This window comes from Molothrus aeneus, chromosome Z (assembly GCF_037042795.1).
Source record: "Molothrus aeneus isolate 106 chromosome Z, BPBGC_Maene_1.0, whole genome shotgun sequence".
NCBI classification, from domain to species: domain Eukaryota; kingdom Metazoa; phylum Chordata; class Aves; order Passeriformes; family Icteridae; genus Molothrus; species Molothrus aeneus.
This window is the reverse complement of record NC_089680.1, coordinates 47,293,377-47,309,028: the sequence shown is the minus strand read 5'-3', so window position 1 is coordinate 47,309,028 and position 15,652 is coordinate 47,293,377. Positions and strand designations below refer to the sequence as shown.

The 15,652-nt window shown below is 36.2% G+C and overlaps 1 protein-coding gene across 1 annotated transcript in view; it reads left to right on the top strand.

Moving 5' to 3' along the window:
* MCCC2 (methylcrotonyl-CoA carboxylase subunit 2) overlaps positions 1–15,034 on the top strand; it is a 37,503-nt gene extending 22,469 nt beyond the window's left edge. The window contains exons 10-17 of the mRNA XM_066568937.1: positions 811–906; positions 2,072–2,144; positions 2,343–2,419; positions 4,449–4,515; positions 4,786–4,942; positions 5,711–5,825; positions 7,063–7,148; positions 14,603–15,034. Coding sequence (XP_066425034.1) covers positions 811–906; positions 2,072–2,144; positions 2,343–2,419; positions 4,449–4,515; positions 4,786–4,942; positions 5,711–5,825; positions 7,063–7,148; positions 14,603–14,720 — 789 coding nt within the window. The 3' untranslated portion in view covers positions 14,721–15,034. The remainder of the gene's footprint in view (positions 1–810; positions 907–2,071; positions 2,145–2,342; positions 2,420–4,448; positions 4,516–4,785; positions 4,943–5,710; positions 5,826–7,062; positions 7,149–14,602) is intronic.
* Positions 15,035–15,652: the final 618 nt, after the last annotated feature.

Sequence of the window (15,652 nt, the reverse complement as noted above, 5' to 3'; positions counted from 1 at the left end):
TGACTTTACACATCTAAAAATGAAAGTTACGGTTCTTGTCCTTAAATATTTCTCCGATGCTTCAGTTCTGCAATTACATTTCTGCTGTATTATTCCCAGTAAAACTACTGGGATTAAACGCAGGAATTAAGCAACTAGAAGAGTGCTTCAGAGTTATAGAATTGAACTTTTAGATTAATCCAGTCTTGCAAGATACTTAATTTTAAACCCACATGATTGTTTTCCATGGACTTAAAATTAGATACCTGCTAAAGCATCTTTTTGAGTAGACATTTTCTGAGATTATTAGGATGTTGAAAACCAAGAGGATAGACCTAAATCTTGACAATGAATTGTATTAATGTAAGAATTCCTTGTAGTAAACAGGATGGATAGCATATGGGGGTGGAATTGCTGTATTTATTTTAGTAGGAGATATGAGAGGGTGAATGGAAGTTCAAGGAAGGCAAGGTACTGCATTCATTGTGTGACAAAATCTTCAGCTGTTTCTCAGAATGCTGCCTGCCTTAGAGGGCACAGGGGGAAAGTAAGCAAACAGGAGGACATGCCTAATTTTTTATAACATGGAAGAAGGGGAGCACATATGGACATATATGCAGGAGTAGGAAAAAGGTAACAGTAAGTGAGAAACTGTTATCAACCTTCAGTTTAGGAAACTTGGTCTGTATGCAAAATGACAAGCCAGTACAGGCATTTTAATTTTGTTGGCAAAGAGAAGTCTCTGCTCAAGGAAATTGACAAATTAATTGTTTGAATTTTTAAGTCGTAATCTGAACTTTGTTGTGTAAATTGTTTGTTAAATTGCTATAGGTGACTATAGAACCATCAGAAGAGCCTTTATTTCCAGCTGATGAAATATATGGAATAGTTGGTGATCAGCTAAAAAGAAATTTTGATGTCAAAGAGGTATGAGTATTAATACAAGATCCATATGCCCATATATACATGCATCTATTTTCTTGCAGGAAATCACTCTTTGTATTGTCATAATTGATAATACCCGATTTGGGTACTTCTTTATATTTTTGTCCAGCAGATGCATTGTAATAGCAGTGACTTGTTGAAAATATAATCGGTTTTGGTTATACTTTAGAAAAGGATGAACAAGGATGAGAGATTGATAACATTCTGAAAAATGTTTGGCAAAGTATTCTATGGACTTGCCCATGGATATGAAGGCTTGCTTTTTCTGTCAGTCCTGTGAAAGATTGTTTAAGTAATTATGGCGTATAAGCACACCAAACAACCGAGCCTTGTCCCAACTGCATACAAAGACTACTGCACCCTACTGCAGGTTTAATGTAATTATCTGCCTTGGAAACTTCATATGAGCCAACAGGCCTTCTCATATTTTCCACAAATCTCACATTCAGAGCCTTTTTCACTACTAGCCAAGTATGTATTTTAGGAAGAGTCTTATTATGTACCCGTCTTAAAATATTTGGCAGAAATTACTAGGGATTTGCTTTGCATTCAGGGGAAAAAGAGATGAAGAGTTTCATTGAGTTTCTTCATTCTCAAAAGTTTGAAGAGTTTGGATTTATGTTCTTTTAAAGTAGAAATAAGTATCATCTGGCAAATCTTGCTAGCAGTGGATGTGTATTTATAAAAATGGCTCCTTTCCATCACAGAGAAACCTCAAATCAGATCTTCATTATTTTTGTATGTCGCAAACTCAAGCAAGCCTAAAAATAATCCTATCTCTAAGAAAGTGACTCATGATTGTACATGTGTTTTCTTTACAAATGAGAGGCTATTGATTAATGTTTAATATAAGCAGAGGTTTTTCTTTGAAATTCAACTAGTGAGGAAAACATTGTTCCTGTGTAATTTAGCTATTTGGTTAGAACATTCTTATCTTGAAAATCCATTTTTTACAAACATGTGAGTGAATCACACTTAAAAAACTACATGGGCTTTGCCTGCCATCCAGACTGTTTATATGGTGGACTGCTTGCTGTTCTATAAATGGAAAGGTTTTAAGTTATATGTTGTCAGGGCCGTCCTTTCTAAACAATTAAAAACCTTGAAGGATTAAGAGTTTAATGTTATTTTTCCATTTTTTCTTAAGGTCATCGCTAGAATTGTAGATGGAAGTAGATTTGATGAATTCAAAGCCTTGTATGGGGATACTTTAGTTACAGGTAAGTAGAAATATAGTTATTCTGTATATGTTCCCACTGATTTTATAGTTGGATTTATTCTGGCTCACCACTGATATTTTTAATATGTTTATTTTCAGAAGAATAGCATTTTTTGCTGCCAGGAGAAAGTCTTACCTTTATATGCTATGGAAAAATAAAAACATGTGGAAATTTATGAATTAATCTCTTGTCCTTTAGGATTTGCAAGAATTTTTGGTTACCCAGTAGGAATTATTGGAAACAATGGAGTTCTTTTCTCGGAGTCAGCAAAAAAGGTAAATAGATTATTAGCTTTTTTGCCATTGAGAAACAAAACTTCTGGTGGACAACCTGCTCTTGAGAGGAGGAACTTTTTTAAATAATGAAAGAGAACTGGCTCCGTGTTTTTCATATAAATGCGGAACAGGTATAAGCTGTTAATAAGCTGAAAAAAAAACTGACCATAATTACGAAAAGGTGTCTGGTAGATTTTTCTGATGTGAAGAAGTTTGCCAACGTCAGAACAGCATTTGGATTCATGTGAATACAGCATAGTTGAAATAGTATATCCTGAAACTTGCATCTGTTTCAAGACAAGTCCATCCTGTACATACATACATCAAATACTCTATTGGGTATTTCTAAACTCTAAACCATGAAGTATATGGAAAATCACATCTTTGTTTTTGTAATAACTGGAAAATCTTAAACCTGAATTCCAGTACTCAGTTCATTGGTTTACCAGTTTTAATTTTCATATTTTGCTCTGGCATCTCCTGGCTTAGAATAATGAGTTAATATCTGTGCAGTCTTTCAAAATCTGTGAGCTAAAACACCTGTTTTGTGAATGAAAGGCTGTGAGTGAAGGAATATTATGATTTTATCACAATTAACAGTGCTTTACAGTTTGAACTTCAGGGAATGATGGTGATAAAGAGTATCTAGGTATTGCAAAGTGTTTTACCTTGGTCTGTGTTGCTTGCTTTAGTTCTTTATTTTTTTCAAGAAACAACTGTCAGTAGAATTTTTTGTAATAGCAATTATATATGCTAGTTTTATTCTCACAGGCTTCTTGAGCTAACAGTGAGGAAATTGGTATTGAGAATATACAGAAAAAGGAAGCATTGATGAAAGGTGGAGAAAGGAAGTAATTTTACTGGATTTATTGCTGTTATAAAATAATGTGCAAAATTGAGTTTCATGTGCTGAAAGAATACTTCCAACTTGAAGCACTGTAGTACATGACATTTTTTTCATCTGAAATTTGTTTTAACAGTTACAGTTAGAAAATAACTCTTGCAGTATTTCTAATAGTTTCATTATTTTTCTAACATTTTAGTGCTACAACTTTTTTTCCTAACAATGAAAAAAAATGTAAGAAATCTTCATTTTCTGACTTTTACTGGCAGATCAGTACTGTAAAAGGAAATTCACCTCTACAGAAACATTTGTCCATGATGTTGGTTCTATAAGCAACATGCCTTAGCAGTACTCCTTTCTTTTCTTGCATTTTTGTAATGAATTGTTGCACATTTTCCCTGTGATCATCACTGTGCTATTCACATGTTTCTCTGAAGATTATACTTAATTATTTTTCTCACTTTTTTCTTTTTATAACCTTTGCAGGTTTTATATAGTGAAGAGGTTAGATATTTTTTCAGTTGTTGTGCTACATAGCCTTGTTTTGTTTTGTTTACCAACAAGTGTATAAATAAGCTGAGGAACTTTATTGATTTAGATTGGTTGAAACAGAGGCTTGGAATCTACTATTTGTAACTTTGCTAGGAAATTGGTCTTTTGCTAGTAAATAGGGAGAGGGCATCTGCCTTCAGGAAAGGGAGAAAATGTTACAGCAATTGACAGGGCCATGGGTAAATAATGTATATGCACCTTTCTCAGTTTTAGAGAATACTTTTATTTTGTACAGAAAATGGAGAGATATGTTTTTCTGACTGACTGACTTGATTCCTCTGACACAGTCCTACCAAGTCAATATCAGAAGCCACACTGGCGCTGTCCATGGTTTAACTGCATATTGGCTGAGTTGCAGCAGTTGAGCTTTTCAGTATTAGTAGTAATGATTTTAAGGATATTATTTGTTTTACCCGTGGTCCCACACAGTTTTGGAGACCTCTTACTTCTACAGTGAATGCATGTTTTGCAGTTAACATTGGGTGAAGGAGAAGTAGTATAGCACTTCCTGATGGAAATACTGTAATAGACTTCTGTGGAAGGATTTAGCACAGGCTTCAGGATGCTGGTAGTGATAGATTCATTTTTCCAACTTTTAATGGCTTACTCTTTTCTTTTTTTTCCTCTCCACAGGGTACACATTTTATCCAGTTGTGTTGCCAGAGAAATATTCCAATTGTATTTTTGCAGAATATTACAGGTGAGTAAGATCAAGTTTTTGAGGTTTCACTTCATTGTAGACTTTGCTGATAATTGTTGAGGCTGTGTTCTAGACAGCCTCTTGTGTGCTATGTAGTACCTACATCTCCAGCCTGTTTGGAAATCAGCCTGTCAGCAGCTGGTGAAAGCCTTGCCTTATGATTTGCTCCTCAGTTCTTTCTGCAATGTGCTGTGAAGCACACAGTATGACATAGGGCGCAGTATTATAATATAAACTGGTGAACCTTCTGTTCTTGTTGTATTTCTTCAGGTTTCATGGTTGGCAGAGAATATGAGGCTGGAGGGATAGCAAAAGATGGTGCCAAGATGGTAACTGCTGTAGCTTGTGCTAATGTACCTAAAATAACCGTCATTATCGGTGGCTCTTATGGAGCTGGAAACTATGGGATGTGTGGAAGAGCATATAGGTAAGTGTTGCTTCAAATCGTTACAGCAGACAGAAATAATTTAAGAAAACATAACCTTAAAGTACCATTCCAAAAAACCATCTGAACTCTTGAAGAAGTTGTGCTATTTGGAAAAGAAAAGAGTTCTTAATGAATACGTTCATAAGTAAATAACAGCCTGAAATTTGTAGAGACTGATAAGGCTCATGATTCACCTAGAATTAGGTGACAGAGGAGACCTTCTAAAAGTAAACCTGTTCACATCTTTTTCTCCCATGTCAGTTCTTGGTGGAAAAATTGTAGTCTTAAACAATCATTGGGCAGTATAGGCTGGTCCTTTATTCTGCATTCATAGGAAAAGTATATCAGCTTGTGTAAAAAACCCTTATTCACTTCAATCAGCCTGTTTTTATGAATAAGGTTTGTATAACACCTAAAGATTTTTTTATTGCCCTTTGGACATGGCTTATTTGATTTTCTAAATTTAGTTTTTCAAGGCTTCCCATACTATGGTTGGGAGTTTAGGAGAAAATTTCCTGTGGGTTGGGAATGTGAGCTGAAGAGATCCAAGAAAGAGAAATTTTAAAAAAAAGGTGAATAATAGAAATGAACAGAATTTTTACATTTTCAAATGTAATGCTGCAAGCATTGAAGTACGTTAATGTACCTTTTAAAAAATGTTATTTTGTAAAATTGTCATACATAAAAATGTATTCTTAGTTGAGTGAAAATTCTTCACCAGGAAATGTGACAATGTCTTACTTTAATGTTTAATATGTATTTTTTCAGTCCAAGATTTTTATATATGTGGCCAAATGCTCGCATATCGGTGATGGGAGGGGAACAAGCTGCAACTGTTCTAGCTACAATAGCTAAGGACCAAAAAGCAAGAGAGGGAAAACAGGTATATGTTTTCTTCATTCATTTCTGGTAAAGTCATCATCACTTAGTCTTTTACTGGAGTTAGTCACTTTGTGAGCTAGGAAGGGATGGAAGAGAGTGAGACACCAGTGAATTATCCGAGTGCCAACTAGCGCACTGACAAACATGAAGAATTTGTGAAAGGTTATTGCTTACTTCTTTGAAATGTGAAGATCATTCATATACCATTGTACTTTTGTACTTTGTGCAACAAGTTATTAGTTCTACCTGAGATAAACAACCAGGAATCCTCCTTGGTTTGGGAGTATGAAGGGAAATGTTGGGAAAAAAGTGTCTTTCAATTAGGAAGGTGGCAGTTTTAGAGAAAGTTGATCTTTAAATGATTCGCTGATTGAGAATCATGAAACTACTAACAACCAAAGTCTGGAGAGGTTTGGAAAAGTTTTTGCTCATTTCAACATTTTAATTGAAAATTAGAGGTATATTGTTTATGTAATAAACATATCTTACTAAATCTTATAGTAATATTTTATAGTTTCACTGCACATTCTTTTCTGCTGAGTTGGGTTTTTTTTAATTGCAAGGTTTATGGTTATACTACTGCTTTGATCCTGTAAGAAGTGGTTTTATTGGTGTCTAAAATTGTTCATATTTATCATGAATAGTTAATCTGAATAGTGAAGCAGTATGAACATATTATGTCAATGTTACTACTTTTCAACACTTGACTTGTTCTTTCTGTGGGTAGAATAAACTCACCCTTATCTCTCTCTGTCTTAATTTCCCAAATCCATGATACCCAGAAAGAAGGTCAAGAAAAATAATTAGTAGTAGTTAAATGCCAGTCAAATGTGTTAGAAACTTGAAAGCTTTCTGAATTACTATGACCAGTCTGGATCACACTGGATCTAGCCCAGTGTTAGAATAGCGCAGACTTACTTTATTAAAAAATCTTGCCAAAGGCAGCCCAAAATTTTTTTCCAATACAGACTAGCTTCAGAAATTTTTTAAATTCTAGTCACCAATTACTCTTGCATTCAATTAAGTATATGTTTATTCTCTTTTTTGCACCCACTTGACTTGGAAAGTGCTATTTGAATTTTGCTATCAAACATGCAAAATTGACAATTGTGTGCTAAAAGAGTAAAAAAAACTTCGGGCAGATAATTTAGGCATTTTCTTCAGGTTGATGCTGCATATAAAGCTTTGCTATCATTGGAGAAGAAAATATTAAAGAATATTTTATGTGGTTTTTTTAGTTGTCTGAGGCAGATGAAGCAGCTTTGAAGGAGCCAATCATTAGGAGGTTCGAGGAGGAAGGAAACCCTTATTATTCGAGTGCAAGGTAATATACAAATAACTATTCTAACACTTAATTGCAATCATGGGACCTGACTTCTAATTCTTGGTGCTAAAAAATAGCAGAATAGAGCAATTGGAAGCAAAGGTTGTGTTTGATGTGCATTCAAACCAATGCCTTGTCTTAGCTCTGGGACCTGGTACCATGAACTGTTTCAGAAGACAGCATGTGCTTGCAGGAAGTACTTCACTGGTTCTGTAAGAAATGATATGGTACAATGGAATTATATTGTTACATGTTTTATTCTGAATGAGTTTTATATCATGCTTCCCACTGTAGTATCTGGTCACCTTTCTAAAGCTTATTGAACAATATAATGAGCGGCTGCATGTGTATTAGGAGGAATTCATTTCAGTGGGGTCCTGCAAGTAGAAGAGGCCAGTGGAAAAGGAGGTGGTAGTTTCAAGATGACCTGAAGCCACTGGCAAATTTCAGGTCATGATCATAGTAGGTAATTGTATTGGATGATAGCAGTGATGGTGTAGGGCTTTAGCTGATGGGTGCTGCATACTCATGTTTGCTGAGAAGTCCTTTCCAGCATTTCATGCTCAGGCTGATGCAATATTAGTAAATGACTAGGAACTTGTTAGGCTAATGAAACAAGGTGGCATCCTGAAGTGATCCAGATATATGTGGAAAGTAGCCTGGGGGGCTTTTTCGGCCTTTGATGGTTATTCTCCATTAGTTTCATCCTGTCAGTACTAATCTTCCTGCATATATTTCTGCTTGTGGTATCCAAAGGTAATTTTCTACAGGCTCTCAGCTGCTAATGATGGTAGAGGGTAGAAAATTTCAGTGACCCATATGTCAGCTGTGAAAGCAGCAGAGCTGGCAGTGAACAACCCAGGAGACTTGTGGAGTATGTAGAGAACAACTTCTGGTGCAGGTATCAGGCAAGGTGATACCAAGGTGCGACATTCCTGGGCCGGGCACTCACCAGTGCAGAGGGGCTCGAGGGGCTCACTGAAGAGGTTATAGCTGGAAGCAGCAGGCACAGCCTGGTTGAGTTTAGGATCTCAAGGAATATGAGGCAGCAAAGAGAAACTCCAGACCCTAAAATCTGGAAGAGTGAATTTCCAGATGTTTAAAGGGTTAGTGGATGAGATTGCCTCGGAAACTCCTTAAAGACAGAGGGGCTGATTAGAGCTGGCAATTCTTTAAAGACACTTTTCTTAGAGCACAACAGCTCTTTATTGCTGTGTGTAGGAAATTGAGTATGGAGGAGTGGAAACTGGCAAAGCTGAGCAAGGATTTTCTCCTCAAACTGAGGTGTAAGAAGGAAATATACACACTGTGGAAGCAGGGGCAGGTAACCTGGGGAGAGCTTCTTCATGATCAGAAGTAAGATACGAAATGACTGTTAACTTTTACTCTTTTGTGTAGGGATAGTGGAATATACTTAACTGAGATATTTATACCTGGCAAATCAACATTAATTTTAATGTTTCATCAAATGAATACCTTCATCAAGCTTGATCTTCTATGGGTAATAAGAGAAATAGCACAAAAGTTTTTAACAGCTGACCTTTAACAGCTGACTTTATGCTCTAAGGCAAGAAGGAAAAATGAAAAAATATGTATCATTTTTTATAACCAGATTTTAAGGAGAAGAATATTCCACTTATATAATAACATTTAAAAATGAGTCAAACTGTCCATATTTAAAATTAATCCCTACCCCAGAGAAGATTAATAATAGGATTTTTTTTACATTTGTTTTTTTAATATATTCACTGGAAACATATTCTTTTACTCATGATTTATTTAACATTCAATATATTAGATATATTAGCAATATAAAAACTTATCCACTCCCAAAAACCCAGAGATGATTGACAGTATTTACAACAGTAAGTTACTAATCTGTAAGAAAGCAGTTTTGCATGTAAAGTTAAGACTAACATTAAAAAAATCACATTTTGGATTTTTAATAATGTCTGATTTTTAGACATGAAACTTGAGTGTTTCATGTCAACTTTGTGCTCTCTGATGAACAACGTTTACCAGTTTATGTTTTCAGAATATCTGGCCATTTTGTGAATTTAAGTTGTTAATCTAGTAGTCACCCCAGCAAATAGCTTAAATTTGCCCAGCCCAGGTGTTAGAAAGTGCTTTTAGTGCTAAGTGACATGTCATTTTTTTGAAAAAGCAGTTATGTGCTTCTTACTGTTTCCTTTTGGAAAGAAAATGTGACGTACACAGATGTAAGTTGGCTGAGAGAAGCGTGGGTCTGGATTGCATGTGGTTGGGTTTGTGTGACGCTGCATTCAAGATAATAAGCCCAGCTGAGACATGAAGTCAAATGTCAGATCTGAAATCCTGCGGAGGCTTACCTGTCTATAAGCAATGAAGGTAAAATGCCTCTTTTCACAAAGGAGTGCTTTTGACAACAGTGTGTGAGTGGCTCAGGTCAAGGCAGTTCTGGCTGGTTTCTCTCGCTTTTCAGTTTAAGTAGGTGCACTCTGCATTGTCTAGGAGCTTTTAATTGCTCTCTTGTAGAGTTAATTGGGTATTTCAGTGGATGTACTCATGTTTCCTGCCCTTTCATGCTTTGTATTAACTAATTCCTAAGCAAGATCTCAGATCAATAGTTCAGAAGTTTTCATTACTGTGGAGTAGGCTGTCCAAGCAGAAACAATGAGATGAAGTGGATTACAGTCTTTGCAGCAAGTGTGCTCAGGGGGAAGGATGTACCACTCACCTTGCACCTTGGAGACAACCCTTTCCAATCAGCCAACTTATCAGCAGCTGCTTATTAGCAAGCATTTGCTGTAATTCAGGGAGGAGTAACCCTGTCCCGTTTGCAGCCCATTCCTGTTGGGCTCCAAGCATGGTAAAAACCCAGATGATTGTCTACCAAATGTCAGGGTACTGTAATTGAAACAAAATCCAGACAGCCTTTGTTTTGTAAGAGCCTTCCACCAAAGAGGTCAACAAGGAAACTGTAACAAACAGCTTTGCATTTCTGAGAGAACAAAAAATGATAGATGGGCCCAAAGATTGTTGTCTGTATTGCTGCTTGTGTGCAGCTGGTTTGGAGGCTTCCTCATGCTGTCCTCCTGCCTAATGTCTGCCTCACCCTTAATAGCCATTGAGATTGGTGTGACCCTTCCACTTGACTTCATTAATGAATCAAGCTTTTAGCAGTAATAAGGAGAGAAAAGGAAAATGCCCTGACGATCTTAAAAGACAAGAAAATATCTCTGTTTATTCTGTTTATATTGTTTTTCTTATAAGTGATAACTTGCTGTATGTACAGGATGTCAATACTGTTCCCTGCAGTTGTATTTTCTAATCAGACTTTAACCAATTTTTTGATTAGAACCTTTGACAATGAGCAGTCTTAATTAATGGCAGTCATTAGGCAGCACTGTTTTTAATGAGTTATATTAATCTGCTCTCAGGTTTCCTAAGGATTTCACTGGTTTGCATCTTAACAAATTGTGCAAGCACTTTACTTTAGGCAACTTCATTTCTTTTACTCACACTATCTCAGTTACAGATATTTTATGAGCATAGTGTGACTCATGTTCCTGCAATGGGGATTTAATAGATAGTTTAATTATTAATGTTACATCTCCAGTAGAGAATACAGTTTTCTTTAAACAAAGAGAAACAGAAGCCAGGGGTGACCATATGAAAGCAGCCTGACTTCCATGCAACATAAAATTTCTGCAGTTGTCAATATAAGTCAATTGTGTTGTTACAAAAAAGGAAAAATAAAAAACAACCCAAATCTGCCAATGAAATGTGCTTCATGTTTGGATATTTATTACAGCAGTAATCACTGTGAAGTTGTGTCTTGCAAGGTACTGCACTAAATTGGTGATTCTTTTGGAGTCAGTTCATCCCTGCCCTTTCCAGGCCCTGAGCAGATGTGTTGAACATTTTAAGTATTATGAATTCCCTCATTCTGTTTCAATGTGTTTCCCAAATAAGAAAGTTAATTGCAGGTATTTATTGGAGGAAAAATTATATAGAGAGCAAACAAATCTGTAGCAGTCAAAAAACCAAAATTTGCTTAAAAATATAAATTAATGTATTTGAGATTGTTCATAAATTTGGGGTTTTTTTCATAGTCTTAAGAAAACAGAAGGTTGGGATTGATTTGACCTCACAGAACTGCTTTATTTTCACTATTAAGGAGGATCTTCTCCATTCCTTTGTCAGATTAATCTGACTATATTCATCATAACTAAATCAAAATATAAATACAAGGTGAAGGAAAAAAAAAAAACACATGCATTAAACTTTGGTAAGGCACACTCTATGGAGTTGAAAGTATAGAAAATACTGTCTTGTCCATTCTGTCATGCTAGATTGTATCAAGAGCTACAGCCATTGTCTTGAGAAAAATCAAGAAAATTCAAAGATCTCTAAAGTAATTTCTGTACAGCCATGTTACACTTTTCCTCGGGCATTTTAAAGAAAAAAAATAGCTTCCAATTGCTTTTACTTTTGTATGGTAAGAAGCACTTCCTCTTGAGTTTTTTCAATTGAGTATTGCCCAAATAAGTCAAGTAAGCTCAAATAAGCCCAAATACTTTAACAAAATGAGTTACTAATTAAAATTTAGTTACTACTTAAAATTTAAAAATACAGTTAGGAAAGAAGTTACTCACAAGAGTCATACAGCAGGAGCTTAGAGCATTTATCTGAGTTATGATACAGACAGCTCTTGTGTCATCTGAAACATAATTTGCTGTTAGTGCCACTTCCATGCAGGTACAAGTATGGCTATTAGAATGTTCCAGTGCTTGGGTTACTAGCCCAAGGGAGGTACTTACCTGAAATGAGAAGAAGTTAGATAGAGATACAATTTTCTTATATTTGTATTTTGGGTTTATAGCAGGGTTTGGGGTTTTTTTGCTGTGCCATAAGTTTTTCTCCTTTTTACATTTGAGGAAATTCTTTACTGTGGTGGTGAGGCACTGAACAGACTGCCCAAAGGAGCAATCCTCTGCCCCTCTGCCTGGAAGTGTTCAGTGCCAGGTTGGATGGAGCTCTGAACAACCTGGTCTAGTGGAAGGTATCCTTGCCCATGGTGGGGGGATTAGAACTAGATGATCTTTAAGGTCCCTTCCAACCCAAACCATTCTATGATTCTATCATTTTTCCAGAATTCGTTCTCTTATTATTGGGACCTGGCAGCCAGGTCAGTGAGTGCCACAACTACTGTAGTACTAGACTTCTTAAACCAAATTTGGTTTTCTCCCCCAAAAAAGAAAGAGCCTGATTTTGCCCAATTAGCAGCAAAGCCTTCCCTTCTCCAAAACCTTTCTTCTTCTATACTTCAGTTTTACTCTTGTGCCCCATTTAGTTTAAAAGTCTGCTGCCTGGGAAGCTGCACTGTGATAAGATCTATAGTAGAGTAATCTTTCTGAGCTGGGCATCCTTTTTCTTGTCTAACTTTGAAAACATGCTCCTGGAGCTGAGCCTGAACCCTTGTCCCTGGTCTTGTTAAAGGTATCTTCTACTGCAATTCCATTTTATGCATCCTAGGATCGATACAATTTGTAAAATGAAAAGCATATATTGTCAGTCTCTTAGTATATTTATCTGATTTGATCAATACTACTTTCACAGCAAATGACAAAATAAAACAAATATGGAAAACACTCAAGTGTCTGCTGCTGCCTTGAGTTTATGAGCATGTACTTATGTACAGTTTGCAGTCCTCCTGGGAGTGAGGTTGGCACATTTAGGATTGAAAGAAGAGTGCAAAATATCCTGTTTCCTGTCTAATAGGTTTTGCCAAAATTATCCTCAAACAAAATAAAATTTGCAGATGAAACTTCAGTTAGAAGGGAAAGGCTGTGTGTCTTCTCTTGGTAGAGTCACTCTTGAACAGTCACCCTGTTCATGGCTGCTTTTTGTATTTTTAAATTTTCCACAAAGAATTAAGCATTAGCCAACACTGAAGTAAGTTCACAAAGAATGCAAAATAAGTCTCTCTAGGGAAAGATGGGATGGAGGAGGAGCATCTTTCTCTTAACCAAAGATGCATGTGTTCTGCAGATGCTGATTAAAGTATGTGTTTGTTTAAGTGAGACTGTGTTTCAATGAGCAGTGTGGTATCTTGTTTAAATATCTTGCTGAGGAAATAACAATATTTACAGTTTCATTTCAACATGGATTTTAATTTAGGTAGGATGGAGCTGTCACTGAGAATTGATACCACTAATACCTTAATTTTTGGATAATATCAAAGAGACTCTTTACAAGTGTTGGCGATTTTGGGCACCTGGGAATTTGACAACTGCTCATTTATAATTTAATTGCCTTCAGGCTTTGGTTAAGGAAAGTAGTATCTTCCAGTTGTTTAGAAATTAACTTAATGGTAAAATAAATGAAAGAAATTGTGTTGGGTCTTGCTGAGGTGGAGTTCATTTTGCCACAGCAGCCCTCATAGTGCTATGCTTTGCATTAGTAGCTGGAAGGGTATTGGCAGCACAGCAGTGCCTTGGCTGAGCAGTGCTGGCACAGCACTGCTCCCCCCAACAGTGTGCTGGGGTGGGCAAGATCCTGGGAGGGGACACAACTAGGCCTGCTGACACAAATAAACCAAAGGGATATTCCATAGCATATGACTTCAGCTCAGTTCCAAAAGCTAAGGAAAGGAAGAGGAAGATGGAACTTTGGTTATTTACAGTGTTTGCTTTCCCAGGCAAATGCCCTACTGAAGCCCTACTTCCTGGGAAGTGACTGGACATCACTTGCTGATGGGAAGTAGAGAATAAAGTTGTTAACATTTTTTTTTCACATGGTGCACATGCAAGCTTTCACTTATGCTTTAGTAAACTGTCTTATCTCAACTTATTGTTTTTCATCTTATTTTCTCTCCTCTGTCCAGCTGGGAAGGGGGAGAGATAGAGCCGGCCCCATGGGCACCTGGAATCCAACAAAAGTCAACCCACCACAGAAATTCTGAAAATACTTGAAATTTTTTCTGGCTTTTTAATGATGAAAGCATAATGATTTGTATCATCCTCATCTGGCAGTTGAATTAACCTGAATAGTGTAAATAACGATGTGACATAATCCTTGAAGTGCAAGCATTCTTAATAGAATTAGATAGGTCATTGACAGATGGTCATTCTCCACATGAACATTAACAAGCACAGAGGGCTTTTTTTCCTGAAGGAGATGATTAAGTATGAAGAATCTATTTAAAATATGTAGGTCTGACATTCTTCACTTACCTAAAATGGAAACATTGTTCTAGAAGACAAATTCCATGGAGTAATACACACCAGTCTATTGCATTGATGAACAGTGAGAATTGACTCCATTGTTTTTAGTATAATTTAGCTCTTTACTCCTCTTTCTTTTTCTGAAGCATTTCAAATTTCATGGGTTTGAAAGAATACCAGTTGTATATGTTGATTTCCTTTAATTATTAAAAGTTTTTGTTTGTTATATTTTTGGCTTTTCCCTAGACTGTGGGATGATGGAATTATTGATCCTGCTGACACAAGACTGGTTTTGGGCCTCAGTCTCAGCGCAGCACTAAATGCACCCACAAAGAAGACAGAATTTGGAGTTTTCAGAATGTAAACTTAAACATGTGATCATCAGAATTACCTCTGTGTATTTTATTTAGGGCTGGACAGAATACTAGCTACAATATGATGGTGATTAAAAATAAAGATTTGTAAGATGCTATTTTTAATGGAACTTTCATCATTATTTTCACTGACTGTAATTGTCACACAGTGCTTCAGTTTTTTGATAGTGATTTGAGATGAATCATTTAAGTACTTATATAACTGCATTGCATTAATAATTTGCAAGTTCTTGCATTGTACTTCATGTTACAAGAAACTATTGATACTATCTCTTATATAAATAAATGTACAAAATAAGCTACATATTTGGTGCTTATCAGCTCTTGTGTTTCTTTTAATTCTCCTTTGTATGTCTCCTAAAAATGCAAAGTACTTTTGCAGTCCAACAAAGAAAAACCCACATTTGCTAATAAATAATTTTTGTGAAACGGAAGTGCTGTAAGGGTCGCCAGGGATTTCAACACAGCATGAAATTTTAGATTCATGCATTTGTTGTCATCTTGTTCTGTCTCTGGCTTTCATCCAAAAAGCATTGCTTTTCTGTGTGGTTCCCTGAAGTCAAAACAACTGTTGAACCTGATGGATGCATAATGTTTTCTGGAAGAGATGGGAGGTGTGTGCTGGTATCTATGAAATCAGCAGGTTGCTGAGAGCATGTGTGAGGACGGAGACTGGCTGCAAAAGTGTTTAAACATCTTGGCGTGTGGTCCTTCTGGTAATTTTGGTTTCACAAAGACAGAGTGTTCTCTCCACAAGGATCAATGCTTTGCTCAGAGAAGAAGCCTGAAATCCAATGACTTAAGGATTCTGTGATGCTGGAGTGCTTTCTGATTATTCTGATTTATTAAGGGTAGCTTGTTGGAGTGTAAAGTTTTCAAGAACTCACTGTCTGTCATTTAATTTGTTCTCTTCAGAAACATT